Consider the following 22500-nt stretch of genomic DNA (forward strand, 5'->3'; position numbering starts at 1 on the left):
TGTCCCCAATGAGGAATTATCACTGAGGGGGAATTTTGTTTAAATGATAAATGGATCGGTACCGCTGGGTCTCGATCCTTCGACACGGTGCCCCGCCGGGTCTCGATCCTTCGACACGGTACCCCGCCGGGTCTTCACCCTTCGACACGGTACCCGCGGGTCTCGATCCTTCGACACGGTACCCCGCCGGTCTTCACCTTGACACGGTACCCGCCGGGTCTCGATCCTTCGACACGGTACCCCACGGTCTTCACCTTTCACACGGTACCCCGCCGGTCTCGATCCTTCGACACCGCACTGGTCTTCACCCTTCGACACGGTACCCGCCGGGTCGATCCTTCGACACGGTACCCGCCGGTCTTCACCCTTCGACACTGTACCCTCCGGGTCTCGATCCTTCGACACGGTACCCCGCCGGTCTTCACCCTTCGACACGGTACCCGCCGGGTCTCGATCCTTCGACACGGTACCCCGCCGGGTCTTCACCCTTCGACACAGTACCCCGCCGGGTCTCGATCCTTCGACACGGTACCCCGCCGGGTCTTCACCCTTCGACACTGTACCCCTCCGGGTCTCGATCCTTTGACACGGTACCCCGCCGGGTCTTCACCCTTCGACACGGTACCCCGCCGGGTCTCGATCCTTCGACACGGTACCCCGCCGGGTCTTCACCCTTCGACACGGTACCCCGCCGGGTCTCGATCCTTCAACACGGTACCCCGCTGGGTCTCGATCCTTCGACACGGTACCCTACAGCGATTCCATTCGACGGTCAAACCATTGAGCCATCAAGAGAGGTATAAGTTAAAGGCGAATCTGCCGTACTTATTTACCCATCGAGAGCGGGGAAATTGTACTTGGCTTCATCATTAACCCACCTCAACCATGACAGTTCATTGGTGCGTTTGGAACACGCAGCTCTGGAAGTTGCTGGAAGGTACCATGTCGAGGGATCGAGACCCGGCGGTACCGATTCATTTATCATTTTAAAAAAAATTCCCCTTCGGTGATAATTCCCCATCGGGGATATTCCCGAAGTAGCGTGAATTGGATACCAAGCGACATCTGTAGCTTCATGAATTATATATATATATATATATATATATATATATATATATATATATATATATATATATATATATTATATATATATATATATATATTATATATATATAATGTGTGTGTGCAAGTGTGTGTATGTATGTATGTATGTATGTGATTATGCATACACATGTTTTATATATATATATATATATATATATATATATATATATATATAGAGAGAGAGAGAGAGAGAGAGAGAGAGAGAGAGAGAGAGAGAGAGAGAGAGAGAGAGAGATATGACACCATACAGAAATATACAGGTTATTACATAGTGATGAGATAATAATGAAAAGTACATGGAAATTGCTTGGACATGTCTTCACCACAAACTCTGGGAGAATAGTTCGGGATGGTGTCAGCTGGCCTCCTGTGGGCACCTGAAGATTAGGAAAAAAAAAAAAGGTCTTCTTGGATGAGAACTAGGAGAAAAAAGGCTGAATTGGCGGAAGATGGAGTACAAGAATTTCAAAGACGTTTGCGAGCTACGCTAATTGAAGTGAGAAAATGTTTGTTCTTGACAGAACTTTGCATAAGGATTATCACTTAAACATAAAACAGCTGCTAGAACAATTAATGCTACTGCCCTGTAGGAATGGACTTTTAAGACTATTTTATTATTTGTTCGAGCTGTGGTCTTATGAGTAAACGTTTACTTTATTCACGGTATCTCGAAAGAGGTAGGAATTACACGAGATTACTCGGTACTTACTTTATCGTTTTCTCTTTTCATGAACCTGTGATTTTATATATATATATATATATATATATATATATATATATATATATATATATATATATATATATATATATATATATATATATATATATATATATATATATATAGCGTACCCAGTTCTTTCATGAAATGACTGGAAATTTTAGTAATTTTGCGAAATGGCTATTTCAGTCAGGCACTTCCAGAAGTGCCTAGGCAGTTCTGGATATGACTAGTCTTTTCACGAAACTACTAAAATTCAGCACCAGTCATTTCATGAAATGCCTGACAGGAATAAATGATGGAAACAAGATGCAAACACATTCATATGCAACAAAACATGTTTAACATACCATTAATTAGTGAAATACAAATATATTTCAACTCCATTCAGTTATAAAGTCAAAATGTAACATGTCAATATAAATGTTCACATTTCACATTTAACACATTTAAATCTCATTTAACAAGAGAAATCAATATACATTCAACACTACATTGCATCAGATATTCATATTAAAATTGCTTATTTCTACAGCACAGACTGTTATGACAGCGGCTATTGCATTTAACGCCAACTTTATACCACTTGCATTTAAGGTCGGCACACTTGTTCTTGAGAGCTGCGCAGTTACACTTGACAAAACCTTGACCTCCAGATGAAGAATTTTCCAAGGTCTCACGAAGAGAAATGTTCGTTTTTTGTCGATGTCGTTGTCTGTCAGAAACTTCTGCTGGCACAAGCTAAAGTCACCACGGATGCACTTGGTGTCGATGATCCCATACTTTGTGCCAATGGTGTACAATTCATTGTCACTTTTCTTTTAAATTACCCGGAAAATGTTCCTAGGGGTCTCCCCTACCCCTGTCCATCATAGGCACTGGAACAGCGACATCGGCCCGAGCTTGAAGCTCAATGCGAGATCTCTTGGCCTTTCGCTCCGCCTGTTCAGTCAAGCAGTCTCGAGCTCTTTTTCACTCTCCGTGTATTTTTTCAACACTTGTTGCAGTGGAGTAAGTGTGGGTGGTTCACTGTGGTCTTATGAAGCCACAAAAGAAATCACAATTGCACTTTGATAAGACAAAGAGCTATTTGCAAACACAATTCAGCTCCAATAGTCAGCTAATTAAGAGCAGAAATAACTTCTCAGCTAATCAGTAAACAGAAGCATTGTACTGCTAATACGCTGCCAGCGCGGAATCACCAAACGGGCAACTAACCAACCAACACCGAGCACGCCCGAGCTACCGGTTTCATAATTGCCATCAATTAGGTGTTTAGATATCTGATTTCATTATTACCCCATCCACAGATGATTAAGCGTGCCCAGATTGATCCGATGCGGTATGATAATCTATAAAACAACAAAAAATATGAGCAAACACATCTTTATCTCTTGTCTAAAACAATATCTTTTTATATTTCATTATCTACCTAAAACCTGCCTGTCGTCTAGTGAAAAACGATCATCAAAATTTCAGTCATTTCATGAAATGACTAGAGATTTTAGGCACTACTGGAAGTGCCTGAGTGAAATAGGCATTTCACGAAATGACTGAAGTTTCCAGTCACTTCACGAAATGACTGAAGTTTCCAGTCATTTCATGAAATGACCGGTTTCGCTATCTGCCAATAACACACACACACACACACACACACACACATATATATATATATATATATATATATATATATATATATATATATATATATATATATATATATATATATATATATATATATATATATGCGTGGATGCGTTTGTGTATATGTAGACTGTTGCCTCAACGGTACTTACACCTGCAGCTTTGACCTTGACTGAAAACGACTCAATATAGGTTTCAGCATATTACCTTTGTGATACTTCAAACTACTGGTCTTGCTAGTAGATACTCTCTGACAATGTGACTATATGCTTCGACCCCCAAACACTTAAATTGATGAAACCTTAGATGTGAGGCGGGATTTAATGGAAACCCTTTTGGAAAATATAATAAAGTTATCGTTATATTACTAAAATATAATCAGGAAATTATTCATAAAATATTAGTTTTACAATGAAATAAGGCCAAATGATATTCCGTATTACAATTAAATACCTTGTTTATTGTTTCTAGACAACTGAGAAAAGTTGAAAAACCAAAAATAGAAGAGAAAAAAGTACTTTAATTAATTACATACCTTCTCGAAGGGAAAGAATAACTCGGCGTCTTCTTAGACGATCCAAATTCTTTTGTTATTATTCTCATAAGCTCTCAGCTACAAATCTGGAAAAAAGAAAAGAACATTGGAGTCAACGAAGTTTATCTATATTTAAGCGTTTCCGTTAAACATATTTCATTTTACCTGGCCGCTCGCTGACAGGCAAAGTGCTTATGCGGTTGCAGATAAATTATCAAGGTACGTAAACAAATGCTCCCCTTGTATATGCTAAACTTGCATGCATGGTGAGGCAAAAACACTCACTGATATTTATTTGTTCACACACAGACACACACACACACACACACACACACACATATATATATATATATATATATATATATATATATATATATATATATATATATATATATATACACACACTGATATTTATTTGTTCACACACACACATATATATACATACATACATACATACATGTACACATACATACATATATCTATACATGTATATATAATGTATATATATTTGTACACATATTTATGCATATGTATAAATATTCATATAAATATATAAATGAACTAGTAACGTTTCGACTATATTTGTATATGTGTCGAGTTTATAAGAATAAGTTTAAAATTTCCGATAGACAGCGATATATAGATTCAGAAAATGGAAAGCGAACGGGAGATGGGGTATCCATTTTTTGAAGAGTAGAAAAGATGGGAGTATTGTGAAGAGGGAAAAATAAGTGGAAAATATTTTTGTAATAACTCAGGAATACAAAGTCAAAAGTATAAAGAATTAATTGAAAACCGATAACTGATGAATAACGGGATGCTTAAATGAGAGAGGGTATTGCGGATATATTTTGGTTGAAATAGCCACATATTTAATACTAAATTGTGTCAAGAACATTTTCATCTAAGGACATGGAAAAATTGTGTCCTGAATTTTCTCGTACCACAGTTTATGATTTAGGTAATAAGTTGCTTAGCCAATGGTATCCCCAAAGACTTGCAAAGTTGTAAAACTTTTTATTATAATCAGAAAATAAAAAGTCGACAGCTGGAAAAGCGATTGTTACCGAGAAAGTCATTTCCAAGTGTAAGATTGATAATCCCTAGGCTTCATGGCTGTAAGCATAATCGCATTTGATGCTATAAAACTTGAGATTATGAACCATAAAAAGTAATCATTCCATGAACGGTCTAGAGGGGGGGAATACAAGCTCACCGTGCTATGCTGCCAGTAACATGGGTGGTATTGGCTGAAAGACAAAGGACAATCGAAGAAACGAGTTTAAACCAAAACAGCAATTGGAGGGTTCACGGAAGTCAAGCGTATAGTATAGTTTTCGGAACGATACGAAAAGTTAGTTACTAAAACACTTTATATGTGATCTCATGGTTTGTTTGCACTTTGAGTATTTTTTCCAATATTTAAATGAAGTAGTGGAGTGTTCACGTAGAGAAAGGGCTTATATATAATACTTATACTTATGATATGTATATTGTTCAGTATTGTTAAATAAACAGTATAAAACCTTACTCACGCGCTTGTTCTTTCCAAAATAGCGCTCTCACACACATATATGTATGTGTCACTGTAAAAGTTCCTATGTTGGAAAAATGTAATATATATATATATATATATATATATATATATATATATATATATATATATATATATATATATATATATATATATATATATATAGCCTATATATTCATACATGCACACACACACACATATATATATATTATATATATATTCATACATGCACACACACACATATATATATATAATATATGTATATATAATGTGTGTCTGTGCGTAATGTTTTATGCACACACAATTGCATAAGAAATTATGTTTGATGTTTTTTGTTCCTTTTTTGACACGAGAGAGCTCATATTCCTCTGGCCATTTATTCGTGACATGACTAATCTTTGTTTACGCAACATTGAAGCCCCTGCTTAATGGCCTGCCACGTGATGTTCCACAAAAAAAAGTGAACAAATGAGTCAGCCATCTCTCCAGTTTCTCATTTCATTATTTCCTGCGAATACGGAGGCCTGTTAGTGCATGATTTACCACCGCATTTATTTGACGCCTCTCGTAATTGGTAGCTTTACCCTCCTCGTGTACAGCATCGGAAGTCGTTTTGTCGTTAATTGCCTAAAAAAAATTCTAAAAGCTGATAGAAAGAGTGATTTGTTTAAAGATATGGTTCAGACTTTCGTAGTCTTTTTATAATTTTGTGTATTTTTGTCATTCTTCTTCTTTTGCTCTGATTGAATCTTGCGGTTATCTGGTAAAACCGACTCTTTAAAGTTAGATTCATTTTTTACAGATGCTTAGTTATCAACATGGTCTTTTGAATTATTTAATGCGCCCATGATATTAATCTAGCCAGCTCTGACGAAGCTTAAGTAAAGGCAATAGATAGGAAGAGAATTGCTTTAGAGAGAGAGAGAGAGAGAGAGAGAGAGAGAGAGAGAGAGAGAGAGAGAGAGAGAATCTCTGCTCGGGGGCCACGCGAACGCCCTAGCTTACATGTTTTCCCACTTTAAAATATTCAGCGCGGGAGCCCTTTTACTATCAAGTTCAGATCTGGGTCTGAATTTTTAGCATCGTCCTTCGGCCTTGTACTGTGTGGAGATGTGTGGAGAATCCCGTGTCGAGGAATGCATACAGAAATAACGAATGGTGTTTTTTAAGGAATGGACTGGAGATTCTCGGTGTAAAACTAAGTCATCCGTTTAAAATGATAAATGAAAGAATTTGGATATTCAGAATTATAGAATGCCATAAGTATTCCTCCAAACTTGGGTAAAATTGAAAACTAAGAGCCCCACAGTTCTATTTTAAATGTTTTATTTATGGGAAACATTCGAATAATATTCTGACGAAAAGTGTCTCTGTAGTTTATTTAGAATCTTGAATATTCCTCAGACGTAGGGCAGGATATGAATAACAAAAGAAGGCTGCGATTTTGTCGTCGTCTCGTGGAATGCATTTTCTTCACAGAAAAATACGACCATCTTATTTTATTTTCTGGCGAACGTTAGTTCCCGGTGAATAAACTCATGGCAATGAAATAAAGGCCAATAGTGTATTGAAATGCACCGTCTGTCTCCTAAATACCTTGTATGGTAGACATTCTGTAAAACATAGCCTACTTATCAAAGACCAGCAGGCATTGTATTTTCTGGCCGTTTCGTTTCTGTGTTCTTCGGCTCTTTTTTTCCTTAGTTGCTAGTTATTTAAGAAAAAAGAAGTCGTCCTTTATTTTCCAGAATAGATTCCTCCATAAAACTTTGGCTAGATAAGTTCGGTCATTTCCTGTTCCGCCGGACTCCGGATGAACACATCCGATAGTACGGGTTGGTGGTGCTTTTTCCTCCTTCATGCTTTCATTTATCTTTTGACCAATATAAACTTCTTTCCTTCACAAGGCAAGTTTAAGATCCTCAGGAGTTGAGCAGCCCGCTCCCCCCCGCCTCCCCCCATTTCGGGCCGAGGCTTGGAAAGGACATTAGGTTGCTCGTCGAGATCCCTCCTCATAAAACGTAACAGACATGAGGCACATTTTTTTCCTTTCAGAGAATGCCTTGTTAGTGTCTAGTGTCAGGTATTTGTGCCCTTACTGAAAAATCCATAGCATAAAATTAATGTCAAAAAGGGTCCTGCAGTCAGTAAAAAGGATTCACCAAATTTCATGTGGTTGTTTATGAATTCTTAAGAAAGTAAAAGTAAATAGGTTTTTAATGGAGCCCGAGGTCTTTTGATAATTGAAAGACCTTAGAATAAAACCACAATTTTCTGTGGAATCAGAACTGTGGTGCCGATGACCTTGGATTGAATTGTGGGGTGGAAGAAGTCTTATTTCATTCCCATTAGCGGATTTCAAGGCTTTTAGGGCAATACGTAACCCTAAATAACAGGAAATCTAGGAAAAAACAATTGTGCTCATTGCTGTATATATAGTTCTTGTGGATACAAATAGATAGATGAATGAATTTTTGTCTTACAATTTGTGTTAAAAAACCATAGGAGTTACATCTATCTTTGGTGAGGAAGTGATTCACTTACTATATGTTCCATACAGTTTAAGTATCATTTATTTCTAAGATAAACCCTGGTTTATCTTTATAAACATATATATATATATATATATATATATATATATATATATATATATATATATATATATATATATATATTTATATAAAATATATATTATATATTATACAGTTTAAATATCATTTATTTCTCAGATAAACCCTGGTGTATCTTATATATATGTAAATTATATATATATATATATATATATATATATATATATATATATATATTATATATATATACATTGTATAGTTTAAATATCATTTATTTCTAAGATAAACCCTGGTTTATCTTATATATATACACATATATATATACAGTGTGTGTATATATATATATATATATATATATATATATATATATATATATATGTAATATATATAGTTTAAATACCATTTATTTCTAAGATAAACCGTGGTTTAAGCAATTTGCTTACCTGTAATTACTGATGTTTTGTAAAAACTTAAGTAATGAATCTAGTTAATTATTCATGGGTTAGAAACTTTAATTGGGTTAATTTCCTGTTAAGTGCTAATGATCTACGGGATTTTTAGCGTTTTTTTTTTTAACTTAACAGTTACACTTTTCACTTGTAGCTGTAGTAGTTATAATTTTTTATTCAGTAGAATATTTTGTACAATTTTTCCACAGTTCACTGCGCTCTGGAACGCTAAATACCTTTTATTTCTGAGTTTTGGTTTTTACCGGACGCGCCACGGTTTTAATAAAGCCATACTTTTATACAATGTTCTCGTTTTTTACCGGCCAGTCACCGTGCTGTTTGAGCTAATATATCTATCACGGGAAGTAGATTGAGATTTGCACTCATAAATAGATCAATTTACCATCTGCTGTATCGTAATCACTACGTAGAAGGATGTTAAGTGGGAGACTGTGGATGCTTCAGCGATGTCTTCCGTCCTTCAAAGAAGCAACAGGCGGACTAACATCGTTGTTATTGAATGAATTGCCTTAAAATTTCTAAACTTCCGATAGTACATATACAGGATTTCTTACTTTGTAACTAGTACGTGAACGGCTGTTTCTGTCGGAGGTGGAGCGTGATAAGATATAATTTTATATTTTTGTTTGTAAGGAAACTATTATTCTCCGCAAACTTGACGTAAGTATCAGTAATTTCAACTCTCCTCTTATATTGTACCTTATTCTCCGTGGCTGTGGGTAGTATCTATATATAATTTCCCTCTGCCGAGAGAGAGAGAGAGAGAGAGGGAGAGAGAAATTAAAGGAAGGGGCTGTTTTCGTGCACTAGACCCTTTGGGTCATTCAGCGTCATTAGAGAAAATGGAGTCAATAATTAACTTTTCTAACCTAATTTGTCTCGTTAACAGTAAACTTTCTAAGGGCAACAGAGCTCAGAGGCTATTACACTAAATTAGTCGGCAACCAGGGCGTTGGACCGTCATCGTACGCCTTTAATAGCCAAACCTACAGTATACGCAGCTTTCCCCAATTTCGAACCACACGCACATATAAACTTATATAACTGAACGCTCACATACACGCTTACAGACACACACACATACAACACACATGGTGTCTGACTTCCGTACTTTAGTTCAGTTGAATGTTTAGATTTGCGTGTTCTGCACTCTCTCTCTCTCTCTCTCTCTCTCTCTCTCTCTCTCTCTCTCTCTCTCTCTCTCTCCTCATGATTTGATTGTTTTTTTCCGTATTTATATACAGTGTGTTAAGTCTTTGAGAAAATAGGCAGATTCAAGATTCCAGTGTTATAACACAAACCAGAACGTTTGATACTTTCTAATTCCAGGTTTTTAAACTTCCTTGAGATCTTGGTGATCGGAATTCCTTAAGAATCGTTGTTATTTTGTTTGCTGCCCTAGTTTCTCTCATTCGTTCCTTCTGCTCTCGTTCGTCCCTTCTGCTCTCGTTCGTCCCCGGTCCATGTTTCATTCTTCTCACTTTATGCAGTAAAATATGCAAATAAATTTTTTTGGATTTTATGTGTAAACTGCAAGTTTAGAGATTTTTTGGGAGGCTTGTACTAAAGTAGAAGTTTCATCGTTAATTAGGTTGTTGTGGACTCACTGAACAGTATTATTAGTATTATTACTGTTTTATTATTGTTTTATTTATTTAAAAATGATTTTCATCATATCAGTGAGTTACATTTTTAAATTCTTACAGTTAAGACCCAGAGGTTGACCCTACCCTTTGAACAAGGCCCTTTGCATGCATAAAGCAAGCTTTTAATGTAAGCCACATATCAACCGGATGTTGGTGAGAAGTGATCATTTCAGCGTTACAGATGTACCACATGTATTGAGAAGTAAAAAATTAAGAAATCATAATAGGTGGTGCCGAGAAGTGAAAATTTAAGCCATCAAAAGCCCTACATGTTTTGCTCAGAGGAGAAAAGTTAAGTATACCTTAGTTTAACCAAACCACTGAGCTGATTAACAGCTCTCCTAGGGCTGGCCCGAAGGATTAGATTTATTGTACGTGGCTAAGAACCAATTGGTTACCTAGCAACTGGACCTACAGCTTGTTGTGGAATCCGAACCACATTATACCGAGAAATGAATTTCTATCATCAGAAATAAATTCCTCTAATTCTTCGTTGGCCGGCCGGAGACGCGAACTCGGGCCTAGCAGAGTGCTAGCCGACAACTCTACCGACTCCCCCAACGAGGAACTTTTGCTCAGAAGAGAAAACTTGGGCAATGAAAAGAGTCTAGCAGAAACTGCAAAGTGAAAGTCTCATCAATCAAAACACTAACAGTTTTTTTGTGAGTAGTGAAAAGTTGAGCAATTAAAACAGTACGACAGATGAGACTCTGAAGTGAAAATTTGAGTAATGAAAACAATCCGACAGGTGTTGCTGGGAAGCGGTAATTTGAGTAATCAGAACAGTTTGGCAGATGTTGCTGAGAAGTGAAAAATTAGGCAGTTAAAACAGTGCGGCATGCAATGATTGCTAAGAAGTAAAAACCTGAGCAGACTAAATGTCCAACAAGTGTTGCTAAGTGGTCAAAATCTTAGCGCTCAAAAACAATCTGACAGGTGTTCCTGAGAAATGAAAACTCAGTCCTTGAGAACAGTCCGCCAGGTTCTGCTGAGTAGTGCAAATCCAAGCAATCAAAACAGTTAAGTATAAAAAAAAGCCAGTAGAAGCAGATGAATTGCCAGCAGCTGGTGGTCGAGTAAAAAAAAAAAAAAAAAAAAAAAAAAAAAAACTACCACATTGGCTGAGATGACCTCCTCTTGTCTTAGGTCTACGACCTTGATCACTGTTGTTGGGCAACGGCAGACGCCTCTCGTCAAATGTTCAGATGTTCTAGTTCACTGTTATCTTTGAAGCTCCGAGGAGACTGTGTCAATATTTGCTCTAGTAAACATATTCATAGCAACACTTGATTCCGTGATCTCATTCTCTTGCGTGAGTAAACAAGCTGGAGAAAGTCTGTTTGCATAGGAAAGTGCTGTTTCATGTTCAGGAGATTATTCAGATCTACATTTGATATGGTGCAAATGTAACTGTGAGCAAAATATGTAAGTTTTAGACGTTTTAACTTTTTAGACAATTTTTCGGCCTAAATTGTATTTTCTATTAGTCTATTCTGTTGTAAATTTTTGGAAGCTTGCTTAATAAGTTAACACTCTTGATGGCTTTCTCTTTATGAGTGAATGGTAATTGTGAATAATAATAGGTATAATGAATGGTAATTGTGAATAATAATAGATATAATGAATGGTAATTGTGTATAATAATGTATATAAAATAATCCAAAGTATATACTAAGCGAAAATTTTTGTTTGGATTTTGTATTCAAACGAGTATGGTGACTTATTTATATTTCCTTATTGATCCGGGTAGGCTTTTCTCCCATTCCTTATAATCTCAGTCAAGTTTAAAATTCTTTCTTAACAGTCGTCTAAATTTCAGTAAGTAATACTAACTTCCAAAAACTAGAATGCCTAATATGGAAAATGAAAAAGAAGCATAGCAGCATAGTTATTTACATATTAAATTTAATGAGCAACTAAATACAAGATAAATAAATTTACTAAACCATTTGAATCATAATTACCTCAAAATTGCCTAGTTCGTCTTGCTAAAGTATAAATTCGAATATTCGAAAACATTTAACTTAGGGTTGCTCTTAAGAGCTTCCAGAGCTCACTTTCGCATTCCAGGATCCAGAAAAATGTGTCGGTTGAAATGGACCGCATTCTGGAGTGAGAAGGGCTGCAATATATAGTGCGCTGGAAAAAACGATTGTGCCTGGAGTGAGAGAATTCGCATTTATGCGGAAGTAACTTTGCTTCGCGGAGTTTTCCAGTTTGAGTTTTCGCGTGCCGTGATGAAAGAGCCTGCAGCAATGTTATTCTGGACTTTTATAAATATATTATATATATATATATATATATATATATATATATATATATATATATATATATATATATATATATATATATATATATATATATATGTGTATAATGCTTACAACCACTGGCATGTGATGTATACATGCAAATGTTCTGTGCCATAGGGTGTTAATATATATATATATATATATATATATATATATATATATATATATATATATATATATATATAATATATATATATATATATATATATATATATATATATATATATATGTATATATATTTTTTCCCAACCTATTATCCTTCATTCTTTCCAACTATTTCTTAACTTTGATGGACACTTTCATAGGCACCATCCTTCTTATCAATGCTTTTTATGGCAAGTATTAACCAAAATAATTCTTCTCAAAAACTGTTTAAATTCTTTTTATTAACATGCGGCATCCACATCTCACTTCACTAAAAGTTATCTCAACTCTCGATTGTTCATTTCAGTCCTGGTTTCCACAGACCTTTCCTTCCTTGTTTCAACCAGCCTGTGACTCGATTGATCTCTTATCTTAATACATCTACCCCTTAATGCCTAAAGTATTCAGGTTTCATTCTTACACCATCCATATATACATCCAGTAGTCAGTCTTTCTAATTTACTTTTACCGTAATAACACTGAAACTTTCCTCAATTTCCGCAGATCTCCCTTCCTAGTTTTTTATTTCCTCTGTAAACATCATTCATTCCACGCTACATTAACGATTAATTTTCTTTCCCGAAAACTTCCAACATACATCTCGTGTCCTTTGCTTTCTTGCAAGTACCAGATAAAACTTTTAAAGTTTTATTTTTATTTCCCAGACCCCCTGCATAGTTTTCACATTGTATCTCTAGCTATTCTCAATTTAGTTCTTCTTGCGTTATGTGAAACACACAAGCCTTTTTACTTTTTTCTCAGTCATGTACCATAATCGTTTTATTAATAACACTGACTCACACACCGTTACCATTTTTTTATTTATATGTATACAGTATATATAATTATAATGTGTATATATATAATTGGTAACGGTTTGTGAATCAGTGTTATTTATAAAATGGTTATGGTACATGAATGAAAAAAAAGTAAAAAGGCTTGCGTGTTTTACATAACGCAAGAACAACTAAATTGAGAATAGCTAGATATATATATATATATATATATATATATATATATATATATATATATATATATATATATATATATATATATATATATATATATATATATATATATATATATATATATATATATATATATTATATATATATATATATATATATATATATCATTAGGGAATCATAGGAAAGGCACCGTACTCTGGTAAATTTATTTTTTGCAATGTTTCACGACTCAGTCGCATCCTCAAGTTAGAATGAAAATATAAATGCAAACACTAAAACCTAAGGACTGCATAATCCATAAAAATTATGCATTATTTAATAAAACTCAATGAAGATCAGCCTATAAAAAATATAAAACAATTTTTAAACACCTTAACAAATGAAAATACACTAAACATTAAACTTACGCACAAAACTGAAATGAAAATGACTCGACTATCTTGGAGTCCATTAATAAAGATAGTAAAAATAAATCTAATCCTTCGGGCCAGCCCTAGGAGAGCTGTTAATCAGCTCAGTGGTCTGGTTAAACTAAGATATACTTAAATACGCAGTCGTCCTCTGTTCAGTTGTTTATCGACGAAGGAGCGGCGTTTGTTTTAAGGAAATTCCTTTAGACACTGCCGTGACTTTGCGAGGGTAAGGTACAGAATGGCCTTGCTATTTTAGTGTTCAATGTAATTTTACTATTTTAGAATTTTACAGATATTTTTTGCGTAATTTTAGTGTTTAGTGTGTTTTACTTTTTTAAGGTGTTTATAAATATTTTATATTTTTTATTATGCGCTGATGTTCATTGAATTTTATTAAATATTGCGTAATCTGTTTGGATTATGCAGTGCTTGGTTTTAATGTTCGCGTTTATATTTTTGTTCTACTTGAGGATGCGAATATGAGTCGTGAAACGTTGACAAATTTAATGTACCTGAGTACGATGCCTTTCCCTGTGAGTCCCCTGATGATATATATGTGTGTGTGTATGTGTATATGTATATGTATATATATATATATATATATATATATATATATATATATATATATATATATATATACATACACATTATACAGGAAACTCACATAGATGCTTCCTATTATGAACACTAACGGTTTAAGAGCAATGTTTTGAACCCTGGACATTAGATCAGCCATTCAGAGACTCACCTTTTAAGTTGCCTCACCATTAACTATTACATTTATTTATTGTTAAATAGCTATGGAAATGCGAGAACCTTGCGCTCAGCCTAATTTCACTACCAAGCCTTGCACTCTCCAATCTTCATACTCAACCAAGTGCTTCACCTCGGTCGTTAAATGCTCCTGATACATGATATCAACATCAGGTAATCTATTACATCATCTATCCTACTTCCTTTCCACATTGCATTGCTGTTAGTTCTGTGATGAGTCTTATTCTCCGTCCATCCGTGCAATATACATGTTTTCTCAGCTCTCAAAAATTCCGACGCATTTGTATCATAACAGTATCCTCCAATAACCGGGTATTTTTTTCCTGTGTCTCAGTGAGAGTCCAGCGATACATCCTTCCTGGTATAAAGCTGTTTCCCTATACTTCGTATGTTCCCCTTTCTCACCAGTCATCTTATGCAAAGGAAAAGATTATTCATTTCTGGTATCCCTCTGAAATCTTTTCTTAATAACAAAATGCTTTTCACTACACACTGCAGCATCTTATCTGCGACCCCAGCGTCTTCTGCATTTTCCAATCTTTCAATTGCCCTTCGTAAAATCTCAAAGGTCGCTTTCATATACTATGTTAAATGATATCTCTCCTTCCGCTAATGCACCATACGGATCTGCCTCCCATCCATCTTACAAAAAGTGTTAACACATCTTCCAAATACTCATTCCATCAAAAAAGGACGGTGTTAAGAGTTCAGGATGAAGAAAGGTAATCGGTGAAGTAAAATTAAAACGACAATTTTCTTCCATTAACGTTTACTGTGTTTTCAGAATCGAGGGAGTAACTCAGAGCAAGATACAAAGCGATTGCTATTACATGCATGCCTGCGATCAAAATGGGTTTTGCCATGCTAGTTTTTTAATTAGCTTGTATTTGATCGAAATTGTTTACACTCGTCGTTGCTTTCGAGTAGTGTAACTACAAAGATTAGAAGTGTTGAGTGAAACTGATTCTTTGATTATTTTTTTTCTATGTCAAAGAATAGGAAAGAAATGGTAGTAACTGTTTTTTAAATGTCCTCGTATATTTACTTATGAAGGGCACCTCTGGAGTATCCCTTTCTTATCAGGAGGTGGTGCAAAAGCCAAAAAAAAAAAAAAAAGTATACTGTATCTAAAAATATTATGTTTCTAATAAAGCTGTAAACAGAAAGTGGGGTAATATTATTACATTCCGGTTTTACTTGGAACTCTAAAGCCATATTTCCCCTAGACTCAATAATAAACAGTTTGCTCTCTCCTAAATCTTCGTGGTCAATCTTCCTAGTCACTTTGTAGGGAGGGAAATGTTCTTCCAAGTTCCTCGGGCAGGAAGCGATTCGAAGTTCGCTGCCTGCCCGAGGAACTTACAAGTTTGTCGATGTCGCAATGAACTTCCAAGTTTGTCGGAGTCGCAATGAACTTCCAAGTTTGCTGGCCTAGAAACGAAATTGTGAAGAATACGGCTCATAGGATTGTCGCCAACGTTAAATTGTTCTTTGGAAGAATCTCTCCAAGGGGGATGTTGATAAAATGTTGGGTCTTGGAATATACTTGAGTATGCTATAAGTGGAGGAAAAGATATACTCGAGTTAGGCCGTCATACTGCAACATCAAAGTGATTTTATAAAATGCTAACCATCTTGTGAGAACATTATTTCATTTTAGGTTTTAGAAAGTCAAAAAGACATGGCGATGGATTTCATTTATTTTATGACCCCAGATGTACTTGCATTATGGTTTAATCTTTTTAACAGCATCCTTTATTTAATTTTTTTATAGAATTAATTGGATTAAATCCTATAGAATTAATTGGATTAAATCCTGTAGAATGACAGACTACCGCTGTTCTACAAGGTTTCCAGAAACTGTCCAATAATTGCAGTTTTTGTTCAAGTATTTCCATAATTCAATAAAAGTAGAGTGCGTTTACCGTTCCAACATAATTTTTATTCCAAACATTTCTACGAGTCTGATAGGGAATTGAGAAGATGATTCATTAATTCCTGGGCATAAAGTATATATATATATTATATATTATAAATATATATGTATGTATATGTATATATACCTGTACATATATACATATATATGTATATATATGTGTATATATTATATATATGCATATACATACATATATATATACATACATACTTATATATACATACATTGTGTATATTTAGATAGATATATTTATTTATATCTATAGAACGTATAAATACACTCACGCATCACCACCGGTGAAAAAAAAATAAGAGACTGGTCAGGACCTAAACCCAGTCTCATTTTTCACCTGTGGTGCTTTAATGGTCATCACGTGTTAATGTAATTATAATCGTGTGTATATATATATATATATATATATATATATATATATATATATATATATATATATATATATAAAGAAAAATCAGGAAATAGAAACAAAGGAGTATTGCAAAGGCCTTTCGACTTACAGTCCTCTACTTAGGAGAGTGAAGAAATATAAAAATAGGTTTACGAAGAAAGCTCATATAAATTACACCTGGGGATCACAAAGGAAAAAATATATATACCTGGAATCCAACACATTTATGTTTTCCCTTGTAATCACCATCTGTCATTTATATGAGCTTTCTTTGTAGACTTATTATTTTTATATTTCCTCAGCCTGCCAAGTAAAAGACTAAGTCGAAAGGCCTTGCAGCACTTCATTGTTTAATCTTTCCCTCGTGGATTTTGTCTTTATTTGTATTTTCATCACGTTCCATATTTTCGTTATTCAGTTATTTATATATATATATATATATATATATATATATATATATATATATATATATATATATATAATATGTGTGTGTGTGTGTGTGTGTGTGTGTGTGTGTGTATGTATATATAAGGATGTATGTATATTTGTAATATATATATTTAATTTTATATATAAGGAAAAGAGAGAGAGAGAAGAGAGAGAGAGAGAGAGAGAGAGAGAGAGAGAGAGAGAGAGAGAGAGAGATATGCTTATGTGCATGTTATTGCTACAGTATTTCAGAGCCTAGGACTATCAGTAAACCTACACTGCCCAATTTGTGGTTTTTAACCATGCAAAGTCGCCAGGCCTGAATTCTATCAAATTTGTTCCATGGCAACCTATAGTAGTGTGCAGAAGGCATGGTTGCCATTTTGGCCTTAGTAAAAGAGGCTCATTCACCTTTTGTATTGGAACACAGTATATATATGTCCCAACCATAATTTGAAATAACGACAATTAAAAATTATGAGTAAAATTTGCTGAAATTTATTGGACCTGATAAACAAGAAAAGATATCACAGCTAGGATTGGGTTTATATCCGAAGCTAAATAGTGGGAACTGTGGTAGGACCATCAACTGCCCGATAATGCTTGGCCCTGAGAGACATCAGATTGATATCTCAAAGGCGGAACTATTTTGCAGGCCTGGACCACGGATTCCAGGGTGGTCTGGCTCTGGGATAGGACTCTAGGCATTCTATCCGGTTTGCCTATAACATGATTAGGGTGGGGATGATTGTATTCTTGGCTTACACTTGGGCCACTCTAATCATGTTGTGCCTTTGTTGGAAGAATAAACCCCATGAAAGGCCGATGATGTCTGTTTAAGTTTTTCAGGTGTAATTTATATATATATATATATATATACTTTAATCTTTCTGATAAGTAAAAATAAAGATTCAAGTACCCCTGGGCCCTTTGATGGTAGCGACTCGGCACAGTTGACGACCGCTGGAACCTCCTCTGACAACTGTTAAAAAAAAAATATATATGGAGGGAAGGAGCAGGATTCCGTTTGAAGTGTTCAAGTTGTGCTTATGACTACGGATAGAAAGAGGACCTACGAATGAGAGGCGATAGCCATCCGAAGCTTGATGTAGTATTTTGGCATTTTTCGTGATTTCTGCCCTAGTTGGTTTTCTTCCATTTTGTTGCATGAACATTTTTATTATTATTATTATTATTATTATTATTATTATTATTATTATTATTATTATTATTGTCGTTAACAGTTCAAATCGCATTCCACGTGAATTTCCGGTTACCAAGAATAGTGTTGACAGCGTTTGCTACACACACATGTTCAAAAGGCCGAGGATTAGAAATTAGCAATAACGTCATTCGCCATCATCCATTGCTTCAGTGATTGATTCATTAATAAATCGAATTTGGAAAGCGTTTACGTGTTATTTCGGTAATGTATTTAGTCATTTTGCATCAATTTTATCATTATGCAATTTGAACCAATTATATTCATGAAAAATTATTTTCAACATGTTTTCCATCGAATTCTCAGTAGATACACCAAAATCATAATTGACCTGGATAAATTGAGGATAATTTTGGATTGTAGCTCTTTACCATTTAAATCAGAATGTTAAACCACTCCATAGCAAATTTTCTCAAATTTAGCATTCTTTTACTTTAAAAGGCATTTCGTTTTTCACCACCTCAAGAAAAACTATAATATATACATATATATAAATAAATAAATAATATATACTGTATATATGTGTGTGTTTTTATATTCATATATATGTATATTTATATGTATATTATATACATATATATATATGTATATATGTGTATTTATATTCATATATATGTATATTTATATGTATATTATATACATATATACATACATATATGAATATATACATGTATATACATACATAATATACTGTATACATATGTATGTATATATATACATATATATAAGCAGTATATTATATTTATATATATGTATGTGTATATGTATATATAATATACATATATATACATATACATCTTTATATATATTATGTATATATGTGTATATGTATGTGTGTGCGTGTGTGTATATATATATATGTATATATATGTACATATATCTATCTATCCTCTATATAATATATATGTATATATATATATATATATATATATATATATATATATATATATATATATATATATATATATACATATATATGTCTTTGGGCAGGTCAATTATCAGATATAGAGTTAATATTTGTCAGCATCTCCTCAAATGAACAGAAACTGTAACTTTGAGAACTTCTAGCGGTCATTTCATTCATAACTACGGCTCCAAAAAATCTTTTATTTATATTTTTTTTAGTTCCATTATCATCCCACCTTTAACTCAATAATTAGGAAAAGTTTTGATATCTTTCATAGTTTCCTTTCATGAAGACAGAATCTAGCTCTTTTCACTTCTTGGGGCGTTTCGTTTTTCACCTCGCCTATAAAAAAACTGTATATTTTTTTCGTTACGTCCCTAACAACCTTTTATCCAACGGTCAGGATAAAAGCTCGTGTCATTCGGCACCTCCTTACACGTAAAGACAATATAGCTTTTTTAATTTCTTGAGGGTATTTAATTTTTCACCCCAGCTCTATGATTGTGTATTTTTCACATTTCTTTGTGGGTGGGAGGTTATGGTGTCACCCTTTTATAATTCAGTTATTAGGATGATAATTGATATTGTTTTTTCTTTCAAATGGTCTTCTTGAGGGGATATAATTTTTCGCCTTGGGCTTAGAATTTTTTTTTTTTTTTTCATTGTGGGTTATATTATCTTCAAATTTTCGTATGTCTTATTATATTACTTACTCATTTCTATACATACATAAACACACACATATATATATATATATATATATATATATATATATATATATATACACATATACATATACATATACATAGTTACCATGTGTTGCAATTACCTGATTATTACACTACTTATCATAGAATTCAAATCTTACCTCACTTACAACCAGATACGTGAACTCTTATAACAAAAAACAAAAAAAAAATACGGCTGAGTACTCTAAAGGCAACAGTGATCCCTTAGAAAAGCTTATCAACGACGTTTATCAAAACAAGTATGAGGTATCGACATTTTAACAAGAAATATACTAAGTAAAAGGGCATCAGTCCATTACTGTAACTGTCTCCCCAAGTTTGAGTGACTTTAGCAAAATTAGAGGAACAAAACATCTATCTGTTTTATTTTAAAAAATTATCACTACCAGTGGTGGTTAATAAGTGAAACACTAATGTAAAAAATTTAAATACAAAAATTTATATTTAATTCAAAATTAATAAATCAAAATTCACAATTTTACTTTGAGTAAAATTACTATTACTTGAAATCAAAATTAACAATCTTGATTAATGCTTGAATTTAGATAAGAAACAAAATAAGATAATCAAATATGCAAAGCAAAATTAATTAAGTAAAAGTTAAACCACTAAGAAACACTTGAGAAAACTAAGCAAGTAATTAGAAAGTACAAGAACATATAAGAATACATAAAACTGAAATGAGTAAAAAATGAAGTAAATTCACCAAAAAATCTTACTTAATTGACTGGTCTAAGAAATACTCATCAATTTAAACAACATTCACTAAATTCCAGCTCACTTTGAATAACATGTCTTCAATTAAAAAATAAACTTTTAGCCATGTAAAACCTTGTAAACCTTTTAACTTTGTAAAATTCACTTTACCTTACACAAGCTTGTGACAGCTTTCACAAGATTATCCCAAATGCTGCAGCTTTTCATTAAACACACTTTCCTGATAGGCGCCGTTACTGGGAAAAAACCCTAATTACTACGGTTATCAGATCTCAAAAGCTAAGATTAATATCAATGACCACAATAAATTTACTTTACGTTACAAACTTCTCTTTCTTGAAGAGAGAGAGAGAGAGAGAGAGAGAGAGAGAGAGAGAGAGAGAGAGAGAACAAGCACAAAAGGTCTGTAGAATAAGAATGAATGATTTCTGCATCAAAACCCACAGAATATTCTAAAGTATTTTGGGGCCAAGACCCGTAGAATCTGAATGACGTTATTTAAAACACAGTTTGGGAACGAAATCCAAAAAACATTCTTGACTGCCGGTCACATGAGACGCGATCAGAGCAATACGTGATCAGAACAACGTAATCTTAAACATGACGCAATTGCCGTGTGCGTTTGCTTCCAGTAATTCTCAAAAAGGCATACGGGACTTTAAGGCAAAACGTTTTGGACGAGACATCAGCGCGATTAATACAGCTCGCACGTGGCTAACTATGTGATTGACATGTTTATGAAAGAGACGAAGAGTGCGGGTCTTTCCTTATCTTAACTGTCAACGCAATTCTCTCTCGCGATGAAAACTCGAGAGCACACGAACTGGTCTGACTTAATCTCCTCTCTCTATTACGTTATTATTAAGAAACATATTAATTTTAAATTAAGCTGTTATCTAAATCATTAATATTTGTGAGATCTGACATTACAAAGACTTTTTACATAACTGTTATTAATATTCAGAATACACTACACAATATCTCTTGTTTACAAAAAATCATACGGCAGCTACAAAGCATATCATAAAATTCCGGAAAAATCATACTTTATACATTTTACAAGAGAATATCATGAGAATATATATTACATCAGCTGTGATTACCTGTCAGGAAGCCAAGGGTACATGGCCAGATAAAGAGTGAAATCTTTGACCATCTAGTACTTTTACGTAATAAAAGCTTTTTTTTTTTGGGGAAGGAGGGCGAATTTTAAGATTCTAGGTGTAACTTTTGATAAGTAGTTGGCTTTTGAAAAATATATAGGTAATATTACTTTCCCTGTTTCTCAGGTAGTTGGTATCTTGGGAA

At 34.0% G+C, this 22500-nt stretch overlaps 2 protein-coding genes across 2 annotated transcripts in view; one reads left to right on the forward strand and one right to left on the reverse strand.

Moving 5' to 3' along the window:
• LOC136825664 (neural-cadherin-like) overlaps positions 1–22500 on the reverse strand; it is a 342994-nt gene that overhangs the window by 289107 nt on the left and 31387 nt on the right. Inside the window, exon 2 of the mRNA XM_067082348.1 lies at positions 4002–4087. The gene's annotated coding sequence lies outside the window, so the exon portion shown is untranslated. The remainder of the gene's footprint in view (positions 1–4001; positions 4088–22500) is intronic.
• LOC136825598 (annexin A7-like) lies at positions 51–803 on the forward strand. Its single transcript, XM_067082183.1, has one exon. The coding sequence runs from the start codon at positions 51–53 to the stop codon at positions 801–803; it is 753 nt and encodes a 250-aa protein (XP_066938284.1).

The sequence above is a fragment of the Macrobrachium rosenbergii genome, chromosome 39 (assembly GCF_040412425.1).
Source record: "Macrobrachium rosenbergii isolate ZJJX-2024 chromosome 39, ASM4041242v1, whole genome shotgun sequence".
NCBI classification, from domain to species: Eukaryota; Metazoa; Arthropoda; class Malacostraca; order Decapoda; family Palaemonidae; genus Macrobrachium; species Macrobrachium rosenbergii.

Coding starts and splice junctions, on each gene's coding strand:
- LOC136825598 (XM_067082183.1), top strand. CDS start 51: ATGGATCGGTACCGCTGGGTCTCGATCCTTCGACACGGTGCCCCGCCG.